A 20,901-nucleotide genomic window follows, 5' to 3' on the forward strand; every position below is an offset into this window, starting at 1 on the left:
CAATTGACTTCATCACACTCATGGTAATCCTTTTTTCCTCCTATCAAAACCACAACCTCTCTTTTTGTTTCAAATCTATCACCAGTCATTCTTCTGCTGTATACTTCTCCAAAGGGTCTGGCTCCATCTTCTCTAAACACTCCCAATTAACAGAGTTTGTGTCACATGAAAAACAAAAAGATGGGCAGAGTTGCAGGATGCATATCCAGACTGAGAGTTCAGATATTGTGACTCCTGCTGAGTGAGTCTGAGCTGCTGGCTCAGATCATTGGTTCACTGAGGATCAAAAATGTACAAAAATCATGTTTGATCTGAGAGTCAAACATGGCTCACAGCTTTGCACAGATCAATGAATTCAGACCAGGTTTGTCACTGGGAGGAGCCAAAGGGAAACCTCTCCAGACGGGTTTCCAAATCAATTCTCCAAATTCCTTTTGAAAAACCCTCTAAGTGCCCCAACGCTTTGTGGTGGTCATGACTGAGATGTCCCTTTGTCCTTCCAGGTGGATTTGATAAGTGATGTTAAGTGCTGATCCCCTGAGGAATGCAGATCCCCTTGAGGACTGGCAGGTGTGATAAATCAAAGCCAAATCCAGAATAAAGGCTGCAATCCTGTCACTGTGCTCAGATCTCAAGGGCAGCTCTGGATTTGGCTGCCTGCTTTGGTCACCTGATGGCAGCAATGTGGGATCATGAGAGTGATGTCCATGAAACAGGAACCCTTAAGGAGCTGTGAGTAAGGGGATCTGTGCTCTGGAGTATCTACAGAGCTGCAGCCAGTCTGTTCTCCTGCTGATGCTCACACTTTTGGGTGCTGGAGTTACCTTGATAAACAGTGTGTGATGCACAGCTGGGAAGGAAATATGTGCTGGGTGTCAGGTTTGAGGAGCCAACAGACTTGTTAAGTGTATGTTTGACTCCAGACAGGCAGAGCAGACTTGAGCAAGCTCAGAAACATTGCTGCATCAGGACTAGGGCCTGTTTCAGCAGCTGAAAGTTCACTCAGAGCTTTCCTGACACCTCAGAAGCTCTGACCTCTGAGGTGTCAGACAGCCAAAAATTGAGAAGCAGTATGAAAGCTGTGCCACATGAAAGCTGGTAGAAACCAAAGTGTTCCTATACATTTATTTTCCTTTTTTCTGCTTTGTCCTGAGATGCATACAGTGGCACACTCTGGCCCATTTTCATTCCTGGGGATGTAAATAGAAATATGAGTCATGATAACTCATTAACACTAGTTGCAGAACAATTAAGCTAAACAGTATTTTCCTTTGGGAGAGCCACAACTATTTCATGCCCTAGTTAATTGATTTTGATATGCTTTCCCTTGGCTAGGAAATGCAAGTTCCTTGATCCACATTCCCTGCTGGTTTTGGTCATTGAACTCATGATGTTTGAAAAGGAGATAATGAAAATGATCACATCCCATTTATTCCTAGAGGCTCTCAGTTCCGTGGGGGGTGTGAGCATTCCTTGCCATCAGCAGTAACGATGGTGGGTCTCACTTAATGAGCAGGCACTGGCACAGGCAGGCACAGAACAACAAATCAGCAGCCACACTTGCAGCCTCGGTAGAGGGAAGACCACAGGACTCCAGGATCTCTCCCAGAGGCCATTGATTTGCTGGTTCTTCAGTGAAATTGATGATTGCTGGTGCCTGCAGTTAGCTGGCACTGCAAAGGAGGGCAGCCCTTTCCAAAGGCAGATTGTGAAGTGAAACTGTAGAGCGTGGCATCAGCGCAGGAGGCTGAGAATAGCAACGAGGCCTCTGCCAAAGCTGGCCCTGGGGCAGGTGAGAATGACTCCCATGTCCAGGCAGAGCTAAAGCAGGGATGAGACAGCACCTGTAGGCAGGAGCTGCTCAGCAAACTTTGGGAAATGCCAGAGGTGATTTCTCTGCAGCAGCCAGGGCATCGAGAGGGCAAGAGCTGCTCGTCCCCTGCATCTCCCTCCACAGCCCTGCACCAGGGCCAGCAGTGCTGGGGGGAGTCAGGGACTGTGATGGTGTTCACAGGGGTTCTTGGATGAGAGAAGAGATGAGAATGTTGACTCCATGTTTCAGAAGGCTTGATTTATTATTTTATTATATATATTACATTAAAACTACACTAAAAGAATAGAAGAAAAGGTTTCACCAGAAGCCCAGCTAAGAATAGAATAGCAAAGAATGATAACAAAGGTTTGTGGCTCAGCTCTCTGTCCGAGCCAGCTGTGATTGGCCATTAATTACAAACAACGCTATGAGACCAATCACAGATGCACCTGTTGCATTCCACAGCAGCAGATAACCATTGTTTACAGTTTGTTCCTGAGGCTTCTCAGCTTCTCAGGAGGAAAAATCCTAAGGAAAGGATTTTTCATGAAAAGATGTCTGTGACAAGGGACATCTAAGCTCCCTGCAGGTTATTGAAAGTTGATTATGTCTAAAATTAGCTGCCAGCAGCTGCCAGAATGTGTGCCAGGCCCTCCCCAGGTTGGTGCCCGGTCTCAGCAGGGATGTTCCCCCGCTCAGCACCCCCAGCTGTGCCTGCCTGGGACCTCAGCAAAGAGCTCCATCCCCTCCCATCCCCAGCAAGAGGTCAGTGTGCCCACAAATAATATTTTTTTATCAGTGGCAATACTGGCCTTGTACTGCCCTTGTACAGCTTTTCTCTGGGTGAAAAGAGGACTCAGTTTTCCAGCTCTGCTAATCCTCTGTAAAGTTCACTTGGTAGCTGGAGAGTTTACTGAAAACAAACATCTTCCTCTGAAATGTGTTGCCTTTGGCCAGGCTGATGTGTTTATCAAAGAGCTTTTATCATTGCTTGCTTTATTTTCTGCCATCTATTACCAGAGCCCTGTGTGCTTTTGCTCTGTGCTGTGTTTTAGGCATAGTTTTATTTGCATAGTGCAAATAAAATTAATCTGATTGTAGCTTATTTGCTCTAATTAGAGCAACACTGGAGCGTGGTTCCTCAGTGTTGACATTGTTCTCCAGGATGAGGAGGGCAGACTCAGGGCTCCTGGGCTCTGCTGCCAGCCTCTCCTCTCTGTGCCATCCATTTGGCTTCAGAATCAGAAACCTGAATAAATGAGAGCTACCTGGATTGGAGACTGAGTATTTTGCATATTTGTGAATGGATCAGATTAGGGACTGAGTATTTTTTATATTTGTGAATGCATCAGATGCACTTAGAAAGTGCATTTTTATTAGGACAAAGAAAACAATTATCATTTAATCAGGACATCCCCTAGCAGTAATTAGTCACAAAGGAGAGCTGAGATTCCCCATCATGAATATACAATTCAAAAGAAGACTGCCAATATTCAATCCACACTCAGAGATACTTCTTCACATAAAGCTGGAGGGTTGTAATAGAGCTGAGAAATACTTCAGAATGCAAATTTTATTAGGTAAGTGGTCAGTGCTCCTTATTGTGGCACTTACAAGCACCTCAGAGTTTTCTGAAAGCAATGGGTTACAGAGGAGCTAGATTGACTTTCTTGCAAGTTATGACTCAGGTAGAAATATTTAGTACTTCCAAATATTGTAGCCACTGCTGAGCTCTTAGCTAAACCCAGGGGTCTATAGGCAAGTAGTACCATGCAGATTTTTGGCAATTGAGGAAAGAGGGCATTCACAGCTCCTGGGACTGGACACATTTCTGTCTGAAGGCAGCTGAGAATGAGAGAGAGCCTCCAAGGAGAGTGATGATGACAGCCCTGCCTGGTGTAACAGGAAACCTCCTCAGCAAAAGGCAAGGGAGGTGAATTATGGGGTGGTGCAGCCTCCACTGTCGCCACCCGTTTGTTGCTTTTCATGAATGACTGGAATCAGTCTCATAATGGATGCTCAAAGACCAGAAAAAACATCCTGCTGCTCACCTGGGCTGCAGAGCTGCAGAGGACCCAACAAATGCCTCAGGGCTTTGCCTGACACAAGAAGCCAGTGTGGGTGCAAGAAAAGTCAGGGCTGTTTTCATTGGGAAATCTAAGTCTCAGCTGTCTGTCTCCATCAAAATCAGATGGGATTTAGATTTTGGATAAATCATTGGGACTGGTGGGTCACTAACTGGACATGTTTCAGTTCCCTGTGCGGTTTCACTGCTCTTTAACAGAATGCTGTCAGAAATCCCCATTTCAAAGGTGGATTTGTTTCAGAGGCTGTGGTACCTCTGCAAGGAGCCTGTGCAGCCTCAGTCTACCACAGAGCACCCACGGGACTGCAGAAATCTCATTTTCTTCTTTACCCCAATAGCACAGTGCTACTGAGAGTTTCATTGGCTACTCTGTCCCTTTTAGCCCTCTGGCTCCTCTGTTTTGCTTTCCTTTATTCATTTTCTAGGACCCAAACTGGGAACCACACACAGACCCTCCAGCTGGTATCTTGTGCTGCCCAATATGTATTTTGGAGCTCTTCTGGGCCAGAGGACGCCCAGACTGATGGCACAGGTAGGGCAGGGAGCTGCCACCCCAGGGATGTGGCATCTGCCCTGGGATGCTCTGGTCAGGAGTCAGAGCCTGGCTTTGGGCCTGTGTGGGGACAACATGTGTTTGGGATTACAGCTTCAGCAGGGGAAGCTGCCATCCTTAATTAAACTCCTCCACAAGGCTGCAGCTTGGGATTGGCACACACACGCATCTCTGAGCATGAACTTTCCAAATCTCTCTCCTTGTTTCTGCTCTTGAACACTTTCAGTGCTGCAGCTGCTGCCTCCTTCCTCTGGCAGCAGAGCCTTTTACAAGTGGCAGGCACACGGGCAGGAGGATTAACTGCACCACAAAGGGGAAAGGTGGTGCTTGGGAGAACAAGCAGCATCCACACAAAAAAGGTAGCCAGGTAGCCCATGAGGGGGTTTGCCATCTTTCTCACAAGCTCTGCCAAAGGCTGACTGAATGGCTGTGGGATTAGCTCAGGGTTTGGGACACTCTGCTTTTTCCTCAGGTGTGATTTCTTATTCTTGTTGGCAGGTAGCAGAAATCAAGAATGGACTACAGCTGCCCATGCAGCAAGTGCTCCTCTGTCTCCAGCTCACTGGGCTGAGCATTTCAAGGGAAGGAAATGCCATGGTGAGACTGAAGATCATCTCTTCCCCGAGTTATGACTCCTCACTGTCACCATAAATTAGGTGTGGACTTTATCTCCAAAGCTCACTGGTTTATGTCCCTTTTAACATTTGCAATTAGGAGAACTCTGAGCAATTCCTTTCAGCATTACTTTGCCACAACATCTGCCTTTGGCTGTAGGCTCTAGTTTAATTAACTTGCCACGAGAACAAATCTCCTTTTACCCTTTTTTAATTTCCCACTCTCTAATTTCATTGCATGGTGATTTGTGTCTCGGTTGCCACATGGGGACAGTAAAACAGGGATAATGCCAGGGTGAATAACCTCAAAGCCTGGCAAGCACCCAGGTACCAACTGTGGCAAGTGCTGTGGCTGTGCCAATGGTTTGGAATATTATCTTCCCCAGACTCAGGATATGCAGTCACACCACTGGATTTACTGAGAGAAAGCTACTCAGTCATGTTCCCAGGCAATCTCAAATGCTGTTTCTCCTCTCTGAACCCCTCCTCTTCCTACATCTACTTTCCTGGGCATCTGGAAAGCTGACAGAGCAGGTTTATTTAAGGGACCTTTGTAAAGAAGAGAGGAACCATCAGAGCTGCTTCACACAGACCTCTGTGTTGGTCTGCAATGCAGAATTATTTAGGGGGACTGAGGAGGAGGCCAGCTCTGGGTACCTCTGCCCTGCAGGAGGAACAGTCCAAATTCAGCCAAAGAGGTTGCAGATGTTAATGATCATCCAGGAGAGAGGAACCAGGGGAAGTTGTTAAGCTAATCAAAACATATTTTAGAACCCCCAGACAGGACAGAGAGCCCTCTGATTTATTCCATGGAGAGAAAAGGCAGTAGAATGCTCAGTTAGAAGAGGGGTGCAGGATCCCACATCCCTTTCCCTGAGACTGGTGCAGTCTCAGGGATGCCCATGGGATGAGCAAGGAGGCACAGCTGAGCCACAGCAGTGGCTGCCTGCAGCCTCCAGCCTGGATGCAAACAGGGCCACCCCAGCCACACTGATTATGTGCAGTGGCATTGAAAAGTGGGCCATCAATACAGACAGCATAACCCAGCACTGAAGGGGTTTTTGTTACAAAACTCTCGAGCTATCAGATATCAAATACCAGATAATGTAAAGTCTCCTGCAGCAACAAACCCAGGCTTGAGCAAGACCAGTTCTGACTCCCCCACAGGCTGTAAGCAATCGTGTTCCCTGTGTGTGTCCAACATTTTCTCACCCTTTTGGAGACACTTAGCAGGGTGGAAATCTTGCAGGGAGACACCTCAGGCATATGTCAGAAATGGAGCCCAAAGCAAGACAGTCTGGGAGATTCAGTGCTCAGGGCTCTGTCAGCACAGTCTGAGGGGAGGCATTTGGTCCTGTGACACTGAAGAGATAACTTATATCTGCCTGGTACCAGAGTTTGACCTATTTGACCTATTTCCTCTGCCTTTCAGAGGAATCTGATGTAAAATGGCCCAGAAAAGAAAATGTAATTCTTTGTGGTGTCCTGAAGTCACAAGCCAGGCACCTGAATGCTTGGCACTGAATTTCAGAGCCTGAGACACTCAGAACTGCCAGAGATGGGGTTTCTTGGGCCATTCTTTTCTTCTTTACCATTTCTGTGCCTCTGGAGTTCTCCAGTTTCTCCAGTTTGCCTCTTGTGAACAGAAATTGCTGGGGGCATCCTAGAGGTGAGATTGCAGAAACAGAGGCTGTAGGAAATTCCTAATATCCTGACATTATGATAAAGCCTGAAAAGCAGGCCTTTTGGTTACATCCCCTTCCTCACCTGCCCTCCTGTCCACAGCACAGGGAGCTGTGGGAGCCCATTGGCAGGTGTGAGATATGGGTTGGTGTTCCTGGTTAGTGCTGCTCTGTAAGCACCAGCAGCCAGTCTGGCATCTCAGTGTCAGTATATGGAGATAGTCAAAACACCTCTGAGGACAACCGTGGCATTCACATTCTCTGAAAAAATCCCTTCACCCAGGATTTTTCTCCTGGGAAGCTGAAAAGCCTCAGAGAAAAAGGAAAACAATTCTTATCTCATTTGCTTCTCCTGTGTTTTGCTTGTTTAGAACGTGTTTGGAGATTGTTTCCCCACAGGTGATTGTTTCATTGGATTCTGGTGTGAGTTGTTTTCACTCATTGGCCAATTGGGGCCAAGCTGTGTCAGGACTCTGGAGAGAGTCACGAGTTTTTATTATCTTTTTAGCATTCAGTAAGTATCCTTTCTGTATTCTTTAGTATAGTTTAGTATTCTTTAATATAATATAGTATCATAAAGTAATAAATTAGCCTTCTGAGAACATGGAGTCAGAAGCATAATTCCTGCTTTGTTGGGACATTCCCAGCAAATACAATAGATAACCACGAGTTCTGCTTGGGTAACAGAGAGGACAAACAAACCATTGGTTTCACACCTTGGTGCAGCATTCATCATCCCCAGGATCCCAGCAGTCATCACTCCACTGAGATGGGTATATTGTTAGAAAGGGATGTGACGGATCACAAAGATCTTCCTCTCTTTAACTGCCCTTGCTCTGGTAAAACCCAGCAGCTAAATATGAGGGCTCTGGAAGAACTGGATTTTCTGAAAGGGGTGATGATTCCCCAGAAAAGTGGCCTTGCAGATGCCCCTTGTCTCAGCTGCTGCCAAAGCATTCCCTGTTTTGTAAAAGAACTTGGTTTCTGTTTGTGTTAGCACTGACTCCCTGGTCCCCACTGCCCGGGGACAGAGGAAGGGATGTGCTGTGATCCATGTGTCACACTTGGGGAGACAGACAGCAAGGCAGCTCTGTTGAGATCAATACATTTATGGAAACAACTAACATGATTTGGCAACTCTTGACACCACAAATCAGGATGACACTTAGCCTACAGAGGAAATTATACTGCCATAAGAAGAACCATAACAATGTAATTCCTGCTATTTAGACATTCCTGTTTCAAAGCAACACACTGGTTGTAGCCAAACTCCTGTGGAATTCTCAAATAAGGCTGAAAGGGTTAATTACGCAGAGCTTTGAGCCTGATCCTTTTGAGCAGAACCACCTATCCCTTTCAAAAAAGAAAATCCGCTAAACCCCATTTGAACTAGCGTTAATGTAGTTAATTCATGACTGGAAAAAAAGGGTTAAGCTTAGAACAGCCGTTTGTCGCAGTCACTTTCTTTGCTTGTTTCCATGCTTGCAAGCCTGTGAATGTCTGTGCACAGCTCTCCATGACATCTCACAGACCCTCTGCAAGTGTCCAGGCTGCAAGATGCAGAGCAGCATTTTGGGGTTTGGGCTGCCTTTCTTAGGAGGGAAAGTGGCCCCACCAACAAACAGTCATTGCTCTTTTGCTCAAACACTATAAATAAATAACATATAAACAAAAGAGTTTTTTCAGAGGAACTGGACAAATCCTTGGAAGAAAAATTCCCCCCAGGGTAATGGCACGCAGGAAATCCCTGAGCCACAAATCTCACGAGGCTGGGAAATATTTGGAAGATCACGCAGTGGTGGTTTGGCCTTTCTTATGTCAGCTCCTCACAGAGGCAGGATGAGGGTGAAACAGTCCCTTGACTTCACTCAGGACAACTCTTCCCTGTCAACTCTTAACTTTTTATTGCCCTTAATATTTAGTATTTATTATTTTTTAATATTTATTTATTTATAATTTTAGCCTTATTATTTATAACCCTTAATTGTTTATCTGCTTTCCTCCAGGATGCCCTTGCAGTTCTGCAGAATGGGGTGGATTCCACTCCACACCTCCCTGCTGGTCACCTTCAAACAGGGCAAACCCCTTGGTAAAGGTGCCAGGCAGGGTGAGGGGGCACCCACCAGGTCATGCAGGTGAACTCTCCAGGTGAATGGTATAATAAAAGCAGGCACTGGGAATAATGGGCTCTGACTCCACGGTTTCAGAAGGCTGAAAAATTGCTTTATTAAGCTACGTTATATTACACTAATACTATACTAAATTACATACTAAAGAGATAATTACATACTAAAGAGATTCTATACTAAAGAAAAACCCATGACTGTCTGGGACAGCCAGGACACAGCTTTGCGTGACTGGCTAATCACTCAAACCAACTTTCACCAGTGTCCAATTAACAAACCACATTGGGTAAACAATCTCCATAACCCATTCCACAGGTGCCAAACAACAGGAGCAGTGAACAGAGACAAGAATTGTTTTCTCTTCTTCGCTCTGTGTTTCTCCAGGAAAAATCCTGGGAGAGAGAGAATTATGTGTCTGTTTAGAGAATGTGAGTGACACAGAATGGAGTTTTCTCCCCATTTTTTCCCCAGCTGGGGACCAAACGCACTGATCTGCCTCTGAACCACTGGGGTTTGGTCTAGAACTCCTGGAAGGAGCGATCAGAAAGAGCAAAGATTGTGCTGTGTGCTCGCAGCACCATCTAGTGCTTCGCAGGGATTTCTTTTCCTCCTCCTTCCCCAAATTCCAGGGATGGGGACCCATCCTGTCCTCCCGGGCACACCGATAGTCCCAGGCTTGTGGAGGGCTGGCTGTGAAGGCAAAGCCTGCCCAGCACACGTGTGACAGCCTGGAGAAGGGCAGCACAGGATGAAAGGTGTGTCAGCATCTCGGGTTTGGTGAGATGCTGGCGTGCATCTCTGGGTGACACTGCGAGCTGCCTCCAGCCCACCCGGGGCTGCACATCCTGCATTGGGTGATCCCTAATTGCAGAGTCTCTATAAAATTAAAAATCAATGACAAATACTTGGAGTAACTTCAGTGCTCTCCTCTTCCTTTTTCCAGGGAAGTTGCAGAGCCAATGCCCTCTGCTGATAGCGGAGGATAATTATCTGCTGTGAGTAGGAAAGAAAATATCCAGATTTAATTTATCGAATCGCTCTTAGATTTTGTCAGCAGCCGCAGGGGCTGGAGGGCACACAATGACAGAATTGTCCAGGTTGGCAGGGACCTTTGGAGATCACCAGACCACCCCTTGCCCAGGCAGGGTCACCTGGGGCAGGTGACACACGAGAGGGTTTGGGCTGTCCCCAGAGAGGGACCCCACGACCTCCCTGCGCAGCTGTCCCAGCGCTCTGCCACCCACGTGTGAAGCAGCACTTCCTCATGTCGGGGTGGAAATTGTCATGTTTTAGAAATTCTCGTGGCTCTCCCAGGAGGCGGGAGCCCGCTCTGTGTCCCTGGGGTGCGGGACAGGGATACGGGGGATGGCGGCGGGACCGGGACTCGAACCCGCGGGTCTCAAGGCGCAGCACGAGCCGCGCCGCCGCGCCCGCCTCCCATTGATACACAGGATGAACCTCCAGGCCTGCGCAATCGATGCCCGAGTGGCGGATCCGCCCGGCCGGCGAGGCGGGGTGCGCGCTCGGCGCTCGGCTGGCGCTGCCGCGGGCGGGGCGGCTGCGGGCGCGCGGCGCGGGGCGGGGCGGCGGCGGCGGGCGCGGGAGCGGCGGCGATGGCGGAGCCAGCGGAGAAGCTGTACCGGGCCGAGTATGCCAAGAGCGGCCGCGCCTCCTGCAAGAAATGCGGCGAGAGCATCGCCAAGGACTCGCTGCGCCTGGCGCTCATGGTGCAGGTACCGCGTGGCGGGGCCGCCGCGGGCGGGGGGCGGGCTGATCCGGCCGCTCCGCTCGGTACCGCCGGCGGCGGGGCAAGCCCGCGGCTCCGCTCCCTCCGCGGTGCTCCGGATCCGCTCGGCCGCGCCTTTCGCTGCTGCGGGGGCGGGCGCAGCCTATTTTTAACAGAGGCGACTTCGCTCGCCGCCGTGTCCGCAGCAGCGCCGGTGCCCGGGGTAGCCGTGCCCGCAGCGCTCCCGGCCGGGGGGAGCCGCTTCCCCCGCTCCCCCGGGCTGCAGGGGCGGCTGGAGCGCAAGCCGTGCACAGTTCACCGTGCGGGGCCGGGGGGCGCTTTGTGCCGTGCGGGGGCCGAGGCGAGCTCCGCGGCTGGGCTTTCCCGTGCCCCGGGAAGCGGCTCGGTGTCCCGGCCGGGCCGGGGAATCCCCGCTCGGTGCGCGCTTTGCATGCGAGGCAGAGGAACTGCGGCCCGAAAGCGGCGAGAGGCTGGGGCAGCCCCGGATGGGAGGACAGGAGAGGAGCGGCCGGGCCCGGGTGGTCTCGCTGTGCTGAAACAGCGGAACCGCAATCGGCGAGCGGGCCGCGAAGGCGCGGTGCGCTCTCCGCCGGCCTCGTGGTGTTGTTTGCCTTTTGGGGAAGAGGTTGTTTGGTTTACTTTTGGAAGGACGGGAAGAGCCCCGTTCTGTGTGTGGGGCTGGGAGCTGTGCGCGGAGCCGGCATCCCTGCCCGTTGCAGGAGGATGCGGAGGGAATCGCCGCTATGCCGGGCATGGAGGGACTCTGTCCCTGCTGGCTGCACAGGGCAGAGGGGAGGGGGCGCTGGGGGCGGGCTGAGTTTGGGGGTGTTGCAGTGAAAGGTAAGCAAAGGCTTACGTGTGTTTGTGTGTGTGTCTGCGGAAGGGGAGCAAGGACATGGCAGCGCAAAGCCCTTGCGGATGGATGGGGGGATGGATGGATGCATGGATGGATACTGTGGGTCCCGAGGAGCCGGGTGTGGAGGACGTAGCTCCAGACGGGGTTATTTGTATCTCGCTTGTGCCCCTAGGAGAGGCGGCTCCGCTTGTGCGGGGCGGGGAGGAAGGGCCCGGTCCCCCCTGGCCTCGCCGGGGCCGCGGGGCCCTGCTGGCTGCCGGGCGGGGCTGGAGGCAAAGCTGCTGCCCCGGAGGGACAATACCTGCCCGGGCCTTTGTTACCCAGAGCCTCCTCCCCCGGGAAGGTGCGGGGCCGAGCTGCGGCGTTGGCTCGCACGTGTTCCCGCTGCCTCTCCTTTTGTCTGCCCTCACGCTGCCCTGAGCTGCTCCTCCTCCTCCCCTGCTCCGGCTGCGGCTCCTCGGCTTCCTCCTCACGTTCGTTCCCCCTTCCTCACGTTCGTTCCCCCTTCCTGGCTTGCCCAGCAGCTGAGGCTGATGCGGGTGGGCTGCCCTTCATCAGTACTAGAGGCAGGAGTTGTGTTCTGGCTCGCCAGGGTTTCGTTTATGGAGGGAGCTCCTGGGGACATTCCTCACAGAGCCACTGCCTTTCGTGTCCAGACATCTCCCCAGAACTGCAGTCTTACACCAAGCACTTGTGTTTTTATTTGTTTTCCCCGCAACCTCTTGAGTTTGCTTGCTGTGCCAGTTTTTGTACCAGCAGAGCTCAGCGTGCTGCTGAGCATCCCGCTGTAAATGCCTGAATTTCACCAGAGCACACGGGTCCCTTGTTTTTCCTGGGGAAATCCCCTGCAGAGCAGCCTCTGTGCTAGCGCCAGTGCATCGAGCTCTTCTGCAAACTGTGCTGAAGAAATTAAAGGCAGATACACACCAAGGCCGTAGTTGTGCCTGCTGTACCCTCCCTTTTGTTTTGGTTGCTCAGGTGAAGGGCTCTGAATGGCAGTGGGGTTCTGCTTGGCACAGGGCAGGCACCCAGGCCCTGCAGGACCAGCACAGCTCTGTCTTTTGCTTCCAGCTGGAGCTGAGTGGTTTATGTTATCTGAACGGGCACTATGAAAGTGAATCGGTCTTTTTTTTTCTTCGTTTGTTTAGGAAACTATGGTCTAGAGATAGGTGAGCTGAGAGAAGTTGTATAAACAAGGGCCAGCTTGCCTAGAGGTTTCATTTTCCACACAGAGAAGAGTCTGAAACTCCATGTTGAGATTACTCACTGTTTGTATGGTTGTCTTAAATATTGAGCCAGCTCTGCTCTCTTTTGTACTCTCCAGTGCCTTGCGCCCTCAAAGCCTTTGTGTTGGGACCAGCCTGGAGTCTTGCACAGCTCTAGACACAAGCCCAGAGTCCACATTGCAGTGTCAAAATTGCATTGCATGTGACTTAGAGACACATTGAGAGCATCTGCAGGGTGGCTGCTGTGATGCTGTGAGGGTAGCTGGGTATGCAGTCCTGGCTTGTGGGAAGAGCCCATCTGGAAATAAAAATGTCCTTTGACGCTGGCTGGGGGCTGTGTACAAATCACAAACAGGACGGGGCTGCTCTGGAACGTGCTTTGAGCTGTTGTATTTTCCAGCATCACTCTCATTAAATGGTTATGACAATGGGAAGATGCCAGCAGCTCACATCTCAGGCAGCAGACTAAGGACTTAATGTTACAACTCACTTTATAAGTTTTTTTACCAATCACACAAAGCAAAAGCACATTGACAGTAGTTCTACCCAATCACCATAAGCACAGGTACCTTTGGTTAAAACAATGCTTGTGTATTTCAAATACAATACCTGCTTGTGAGCCTTAAAACACAATCCACAGAGCTCCATTATTAAGCTTCAAACTTCCTAATGTCTTGCTAGATAAACTTTTCGGTAGCTTAGAGAGTTATTCCAGACAAGCGTTAATACACAGACCATTGTTCTATTTGTCCTTAAATAATTTTTCTGCTAACCTATCTCATGGCTGCTGCTTAGCTCTGATCACAGTTCTGCTGCCTCTGTGGCCTGCCTTTTGCAACTTTCCCAAAGCCCTCTAATTTTGTGGATTCCCACATCCTCTTACAGTTTGGGTGGATGGTTGGTTGTAGTTTGGGCTCTCAGATCTCCTGGTGCCATGCTGTGGTCTTTGAAGCCCTTTCCTTTTCCTTCCTGCTCATGCACAAAGCCCTGCTGGTGTTTTTGGCTTGGAGATCTCCCTCCTGTTGGTGAGTGACACATGGAAGGCTTTCCTAGGCCGTTAGTTCTGTATCATCAGCAATTATAATTACACAGCACTGAGTATTATTAGTGTAGCAGCTGTTTGTGTGAGTTATTTGGAGCCAAACCACTGTAAGGTTATTTTGCCTGGTGGGTAACTGGAACAATGCCAGGATGGTACCCATTGTGTCTGAGTTTTAAACAAGTGCTTGGTGTGGGGCAGGGCACTCTGGAGCTGCACTTCAGGGAAGATTTGGGTGGTGTTTCTGTCCTGATCACAGGATCATGGAATGGTTTGGTCTGAAAGGGGGCCTGAAGATGGTCCAGTTCCAAGCCCTGCAGTGGGCAGGGATGCTTCCCACCAGACCAGGTTGTTCAGAGCTCCATCCAGCCTGGCCTTGAACACTCCCAGGGATGGGGCAGCCACAGCTTCTCTGGGTGACCTTTCCCAGTGCTCACCACCCTATCACTATGAGCCCTTGTGAAAACTCCCTCTCCAGCTTTTTGTAGGCCCACTTCAGGTATTGGAAAGTGCTGTAAGATAGCCCTGGAGCCTTCTGCAGGCTGAACACCCCAAACTGTCTCAGTCTGTCTTCACAGGAGAGGTTCTTCAACCCTCTGATCATCTTTGTGGCCTGCTGTCGACCTCTGATGCAGAATTTTAATTGGGCTCTGGTGTTCCCACTGAATTTTGTCTCCACCTCCTGCAGGCCACTCAGGACCTTCCTCAGGCCGCAATCCTTGGAGCTGCCCATCTTATCTTGTGCCTGCCGTGGGTTCTCCAGTATAGAGACTGTTTACTTGAGAAGTGGCTCTCAAAGGAATTGTGCAGTGAGGTCAGCAGCCTCCTGTGCTGCACAGGGGCTGGTGCAGCCATGCTGAGGTTGTGACTTTTTTTTTTCTTTCAGTAAAACAGATGGTCTGAGCAGCAGGGTGATGAACTGGTTAAGCTAGCTAAATGCTCCTTCTATGTCTTTCCACTCTGGGAAAGTCTCTCCAGCAGCTTGTCTGTCTTATTAGATTTTCTTCTTAGACTTTGTCCTTAATAGTATCCATCAAAAAGAAGAAATTGCGTGCGTTTACCCAGATACTCCTTTTTATTTTGGGCTTTGTTTTGTTTTCCCCTTGATTCTGCTTGGATTGTTTCATCTTGGCCTGATGTGCTTTTTTTTTTGCTAGTCCCCCATGTTTGATGGCAAAGTCCCTCACTGGCACCACTACAGCTGCTTCTGGAAGCGGGCTCGACTCGTGTCCCACACAGACATTGACGGCTTCCCCGAGCTTCGCTGGGAGGATCAGGAGAAAATCAAGAAAGCCATTGAAACTGGAGGCCCTGGAGGAGGTAGGCAGAAGCCTCCTGGTGTTTGGAGGTTCATCTGGAGCTGTGCTCTCTCTTATTGTGCTGTATTATGGTGATTTGATGCCCACGTCAAGTGATGTCAGAATTGCTGAGATGTCTCCACACTGCAGGGTGAGGATGCTGACAGTGTCATCCAGCATGTTAAATCAGTGAGGAGAAAAAGCCAAGTCACTTGGCAGATATATTGAAAAACATTTCATGTTATCATGATTGGTGTGTTTAGTTTGTTGTGCTGTGTTTTCTTCGTGGTACCTTCAGTTCAGTGCATGGTTGTGGTGGCTCTTTGGTGCTTTTGGGCATGGACTGCTTGTCTTGCTCTCTGTTCAAATTCTGGACAAATGTGTGGCTGGAACCCAAGAGGTTTATTAATGCAGACTGCTAACAATCTGGGACAGAGAATAAGAAAATAAGGGAATGCATATTAAAGCTGAATTCTGTATTTGCTTTGTTCTCCAGGAAAAGGAGGGGAACAGGAAGGAGGTGGTAAGGCTGAGAAGAGCCTGAATGACTTTGCTGCAGAATATGCCAAGTCTAACAGAAGTACTTGCAAAGGCTGTGAGCAGAAAATAGAAAAGGTAAAAAAGTTCTCCATCCCATCTTTTCTCTCACCAGTTTTAATTCAAACAGTTCCTTTTATAATTGCTTCCTGTCTGTCCTGCATATGGAAAGCACTTGCAGAGCTGCATTTCTGTGTCTGAGTAGCAGCTGTGTCCTGGACAGCTGACAGTAAAGGCATCCCTCAGGCGTGGTAGCCTGAGCTTCAAGCCTGGAGATCTCTCCTTTCACTTGGGTCTTGGAGCAGGCTGGGAATGCTGCTCACCAACATTTCAGTGGCAAGAGAACCACCACTAACTGCAGCTTTCTTGCTTGTTGCTGCACTGCAAACCATCTACTTGTTGGACACCTGAAAGGCAATTTGCAGTAAAACAGGATAAGATCATGTTAGCATTGATGTTTGAGTGATAGGGACATAAAATTCATTATGAGCATAACGTTAATTATGAGATGTGCCTTTATGAAGCTTGTTCATGTGAGTTTTACTGGGTAAGCTTACTGGAAGTTGCAGGATTACCCAATTTGAGTGGATTTTGAACAGAAAACTGCCTTCAAAGATGACTTTTTCAGCCTAGCAAGAGTACCTGAAAATGGAGCTGTAGTGAAAGTGTTTGAACAAAAGTTGCAGATTTTGATGGAGGAACTGTTACTGCTTTACAGAGTTTTAGGAAGCATCACGTTGGTAACTTGTTAACAACATCCTGCTCCTTCCAGAATGGCCTAACAACTGCTCTTGTGTCACTTTGATCCCCCTCAGGGCCAGATCAGGATTTCCAAGAAGATGGTGCATCCTGAGAAGCCCCAGCTGGGGATGATTGATAACTGGTACCACCCCGACTGCTTCGTGAGCCGCCGGGCCGAGCTGGGCTTCCTCCCGGCCTACGGGGCCTCCCAGCTCCTGGGCTTCAGCATCCTCAAAGCTGAGGATAAAGAGACTCTGAAGAAGCAGCTCCCAGCTACCAAGAGTGAGGGGTAGGTGGTTAGTGTAAGAAATTGTGTTGTCTGGAGGTGGCATTGCCTTTAAATACGTCCGTGATAAGTGTTGAGGGATGTTGTTGTCTCTGTTAGAGGAATATTGGTCATAGGAAGGTTTGATCCTTCAGGCAGATGACAGCCGACATTCCCTGTCCCTGAGAACCTGCAGTCCAGTGTCCTGCCCCCTGTGACTGCCTTGAGGAAATGCAGAGACCTGCAGGTGTGACTTGGAGGGCTGATTCAGGGCTTTCAACCATAAAATAATGCTTGTGTAGTGCAAAAGGATACTGGGCTCTGTGTCTCCTTGTGTGATACTGTTATCAGCAGTGGTTTCTCTGCTCAAACCACTTGTTAGAGAATTGATTTGACATCTTTTATCTGTGAGCTTCTGAGCTGTGACAGGCACTGAGTCTGATAATGGTGTTTATTGGCCACGTAGTGCTTCCACTTGGATGCTTTTGTTTGCTGAATCTTTTATAGTATGTCTGAAATTTCATTGCCTTGCATTGAGATTTGCAGTGGAGGCTCTTGACAGGACCTGTACTGACAGAGAAGTGTTTCCAGGTGACTTGCTAGCTTTGTGAATCTTTCTTTTTTAATGAAGGCTTTTGTTACTTGTTCTTGAACTGACTTTGCCTGGAGTCATGCTTCATAGCACAAACCAGTGTTGTATTGTCCCCTTGAAGGAAGGAACATTAGGTATTTCTGGATCCTACAAATAAGGAAGATCTTGTCATTGGGAAACACTGAGCTTCTCTGTGTGCATTTTACACTGAATTCAACTTTGCTTTTGCAAAGATTCACCACGAAAATGTCCAGTGAGGCTGAGGTCTGTTCTGAGAAGCTGTGGCCATGTCACAGCTGTGCAGTCTTTGTCAGCTTTGGTCCTTCAGGAATGCAGCTGATGTGTGTGGTGTGCAGTTCCTTGGCAAGGCACTGCTCCAGAAGCATTTGGCAGTGCTGTGGGTGCTGTGGGGAGCCCTGCAGCACCCAGGGTGGGGCTTTGGCCAGAGCCCTGTCAGGTTCTGTTCTGTTCACCTCTCTCAGCTGAGCTGGCAGAGGCCAAGAGGAGATGTGTGCATCTCTTGGGCAGCCTGCTGCCTTTCCATGCAGGGATTTTACCTCTGTGTGCATTGCTTAGTGTAAGCAGAAGTGCAGTATTTTAATGCACTTACAGATTTTCAAGCAGTCCTTTGCTTTTTGTGCTTTGTCCTAGAACAGGGAGTTTAACAGGGTTATTTGTAGTTTTCTCCCATGTCCTCAGCAAAGCTCCAGAGATTTGACTGTGTGAGAGCTTCTCTTGTCTGCCCTGGCTCTGCTTTTCTGGGCCACTTCTGGGATGCTATGCAGAATATGAAGGGCTTTGTAAAGAAAGGCCACAGAGTTGTTTGCCAAGTCACTGTGTAAATAAAAGCCCAGAATTGCAGTGGAAAAAAGCTTGCACTGGAGGTGGAGGGTAATGTGAACCAGGACCTCATGCCAGAAAAGCAGCAGGATGTCTCATCTTTCCTGCTTTCCAAGCACCTCCTGAACAAGCTCCTCAGCCTTGGAGTTGCTGGCTGGCTCCTGTGCTCCACTGCCTTCTGCTCTTTGGGCTCTGCTTGAGCCAGGGGTGGCAAGGGTCAGCTGGAAAAATCACTGCCTGTCAAACAAAAATAATGGGTGAGAGTGTAAATAAACAGCATGAGTGGAGGAGTGTGGTGTGCTAACTAGCTGGTGGTTTTGCTGCCAAGAAAGCACAGGAGTTATGGAGAAGCCAAAGGAAGAACACTCCAGAACCTGAATGAGATGCAGTTTCCTCAGATAATTCACCTTGTGCATTTGATCAGATAACAAAAATTACCAAGAGAAATTACAGCCTCTTGCAGAAATTACATTAAAGTGTCTGTTGCAGGTGAAACTCTCAAAATGATCTTTAAAGATCTTTCTAAATATGCTGCATTTGAATTGTATCTTGACTCAGAAGCCTGTGCAATTCAGATGTGACACATCCAAATTCAGGTGCTGCTGCTGCTGTGTGTCCAGCCCATACTTTGAGGATAATCTCAGGCTTGGGGAGTGCCCTGTCAGCCCTTTGTGTAAAAGTGGCAATGAGATTGCCTTTTTCAGATGGGAGAGGTGAGGTGTGGAGCAGGGCTACCCAGAATAAATTGGAAAATCCTTTCTTTGTGAAGACCAACTATGGGAGGATTTGCTGCAAGGATCCTGGCTCCTTTCTCAGCCAGTTCTGGGTGAGAAATGCAGCCCTCCCTTGGGCTGTGGGCTGTCCTGCCCAAGCACTAACACTCTGCAGAGCTGGGAAAGGAGGATCTTGTGTCCTTGCCTGCAGCTTCTCTGTGGAAAGAATGCCTGGATGCTTTTGTAGGAAATGCAGGAGCAGCTTGTGAGCTCCTTTTGACAGCATTTCTTTGGCAGTGTGTGTTTTGTCCTCCTGCTCTGAGCTGTAATACTCCCTGTGTTTTCTGCCTCACTTGTTCAGATGGAATTGCTGCCCAGGTCAGGAGTAAAGTGTCACTCTGGAGATGTCATGCAGCACTGGATTAGCTGCAGAGGTGACCTGAGGCAAATGCTGAGTGCTCAGGTCACCAGCAGTCTGGCAGTGCTTTACAGAGAGGAGGTGAAAAAAGGAGTCCTTGTTGCTCCCTGCTTGCTTTTTCCAGGGTTGTTGTGGCTGTCCTTTCCACCTTTTCATTGTGAGGAGGGGAAAAGGTGAATGTGAAAAACAGAGTGGATGGTCAGGAAGGGCCAGGCCACAGTGGGACAGATCACTATCCTCTTCATCTCCTCTGAGGTTGGAATAAATCTTGTGTGGCTTCCCTGAAGGTGCGGAGTGGTTGGCATTGCCTGGGAAAAGGCAGTCCCTCCAGGCAAGCTGTTGGGCTGTAGCTGACAGGGGTGGAAGGCTGTCCCTTGCCCAGCCAGTGGGCAACACATGCTTTTGTGGCCCAAGGATGGAAGATCCTTGTGTTGTGTGTGTGTTCTGGTGTCAGTGAGGGTGTAGTTTACACATTGTGCTAAAATGTGCTGCTCTGGGAAGCTGCAGGATGAAGTCAGCTTTGCCATTCCCTTCTCCAGGCTGTATGAAGTGATTGTTGTTTGCTGTAGCCTTGGGCATGGCAGAGAAGGTGGTGAGCCATAGCTGTGTGCCTGCCTGCAGCTGGGATGATCCCTCCCACTCCACGCTTTGTTCCATGGCTGGAGCAGGTGCTGTGACCACTCTGCACAGCACTGCTGGCCCTTGACTGTGAGGAGAAGCTGCCAAAAGAGAGTTGCTGCTGGAATTTGGCTGCATTCCCTGGGTCACAGGGTCTCTGAGCAGAGTGATCACCTTCCAGGGGCTGCTGTGCTGGATTGGCTCCTTCAGGAGATAAGTTACAGTGTGGGAGTCACTGCTGGCTTGCTGGAGGCAGCCTGGCTGTCAGCAGGCACTGCAGATACCCAGGCTGGGCACCCCTCCTGAGCCCTGACATCATTAATCCTGGTTTGGGAAGGTGCAGAACACTTTGCACTTGGGCTTGGAAGCTTTTCACAGATTCTGTTGTGCACCCCTGACTCTTAAAACTGAGGGAAGTCATTATCCTCTTGATAGGGCTCAGTGGATGCTCTGGTCTTGCAGAGGTTTTTCTCAAGCAGTTGCTGGCAGCACAGTGAGGCTGTTTCCCCCCACCAGAGGCAGGGAGATGATGGCAGCTGGCAGGGCACAGCTGGAGGATGAGATCTTCTGCCAAACCAGTCCCTCAAAGAGCTCTGAGCTGTGGTTTGGGGTCAGAGGTGCTGATGGTGGGCTGGTGTGGCTGCTGCAAATAAAGTGAGCACTTAGGGAATTTTAGGGAATTCAAGTTATTCCAGGTCTCATGCAGGAGTCTCTGGGAGAAGTGACCTCCTGACATTCTTAGTGGGAGCAAAGTCCTAGGAAGAGAACTGTTTAAAATTGTAAATAGAAGAGCAATCAGAAATGTCAACTTCATGGCTTAACCCTCAGCCACAACTTACAAAGTTGAGAGAGGCTTTCTTAAAAAGAGAACTGGCTGATGTTTCATAAGAGAAAGCATCTCTGTCAAAATGGAGTGTGTGATCCAGGCTGTGCTTGTGCTCTGCCTCGAGTTGCAGGCCTGTCCTGTCTCAGCTGGGATAGAATTTCCCTTGGCATCCTCACAAGGAGAGCACACTCCAGGCAGACAAAGGGGATGACATGACTCTGGAAACAAAAACTATCTTCTTCTGAAGTCCCTTGTCACTCTAAAGTCTGCCAAAATCCCCCAGTTTTCATTTGGCTTTCTTTTTCTAGTCT

At 49.4% G+C, this 20,901-nt stretch overlaps 1 protein-coding gene and 1 long non-coding RNA gene across 3 annotated transcripts in view; both read left to right on the top strand.

Moving 5' to 3' along the window:
* The first annotated feature begins 610 nt into the window (after nucleotides 1-610).
* On the top strand, nucleotides 611-8,785 carry LOC128946545 (uncharacterized). The gene is made up of 3 exons (XR_008483969.1): nucleotides 611-732; nucleotides 4,951-5,108; nucleotides 8,755-8,785. It is a non-coding gene; the product is annotated as an uncharacterized LOC128946545 (long non-coding RNA).
* Nucleotides 8,786-10,466: 1,681 nt separating this feature from the next.
* The window catches only part of PARP1 (poly(ADP-ribose) polymerase 1), a 31,960-nt gene continuing 21,525 nt past the window's right edge, over nucleotides 10,467-20,901 (top strand). The window contains exons 1-4 of one of the 2 annotated variants that reach the window (XM_054290415.1): nucleotides 10,467-10,607; nucleotides 14,900-15,062; nucleotides 15,537-15,655; nucleotides 16,393-16,607. In XM_054290415.1, coding sequence (XP_054146390.1) covers nucleotides 10,488-10,607; nucleotides 14,900-15,062; nucleotides 15,537-15,655; nucleotides 16,393-16,607 — 617 coding nt within the window. In that variant the 5' untranslated portion in view covers nucleotides 10,467-10,487. Of the gene's footprint in view, nucleotides 10,608-12,856; nucleotides 13,729-14,899; nucleotides 15,063-15,536; nucleotides 15,656-16,392; nucleotides 16,608-20,901 lie in introns of those variants that run through there. The other variant, XM_054290416.1, reaches the window with a different exon arrangement.

The sequence above is a fragment of the Melozone crissalis genome, unplaced genomic scaffold (assembly GCF_028551555.1).
Source record: "Melozone crissalis strain CALT ecotype California unplaced genomic scaffold, PUWL_Pcris_2 ptg000081l_1, whole genome shotgun sequence".
In the NCBI taxonomy this organism is placed as follows: Eukaryota; Metazoa; Chordata; class Aves; order Passeriformes; family Passerellidae; genus Melozone; species Melozone crissalis.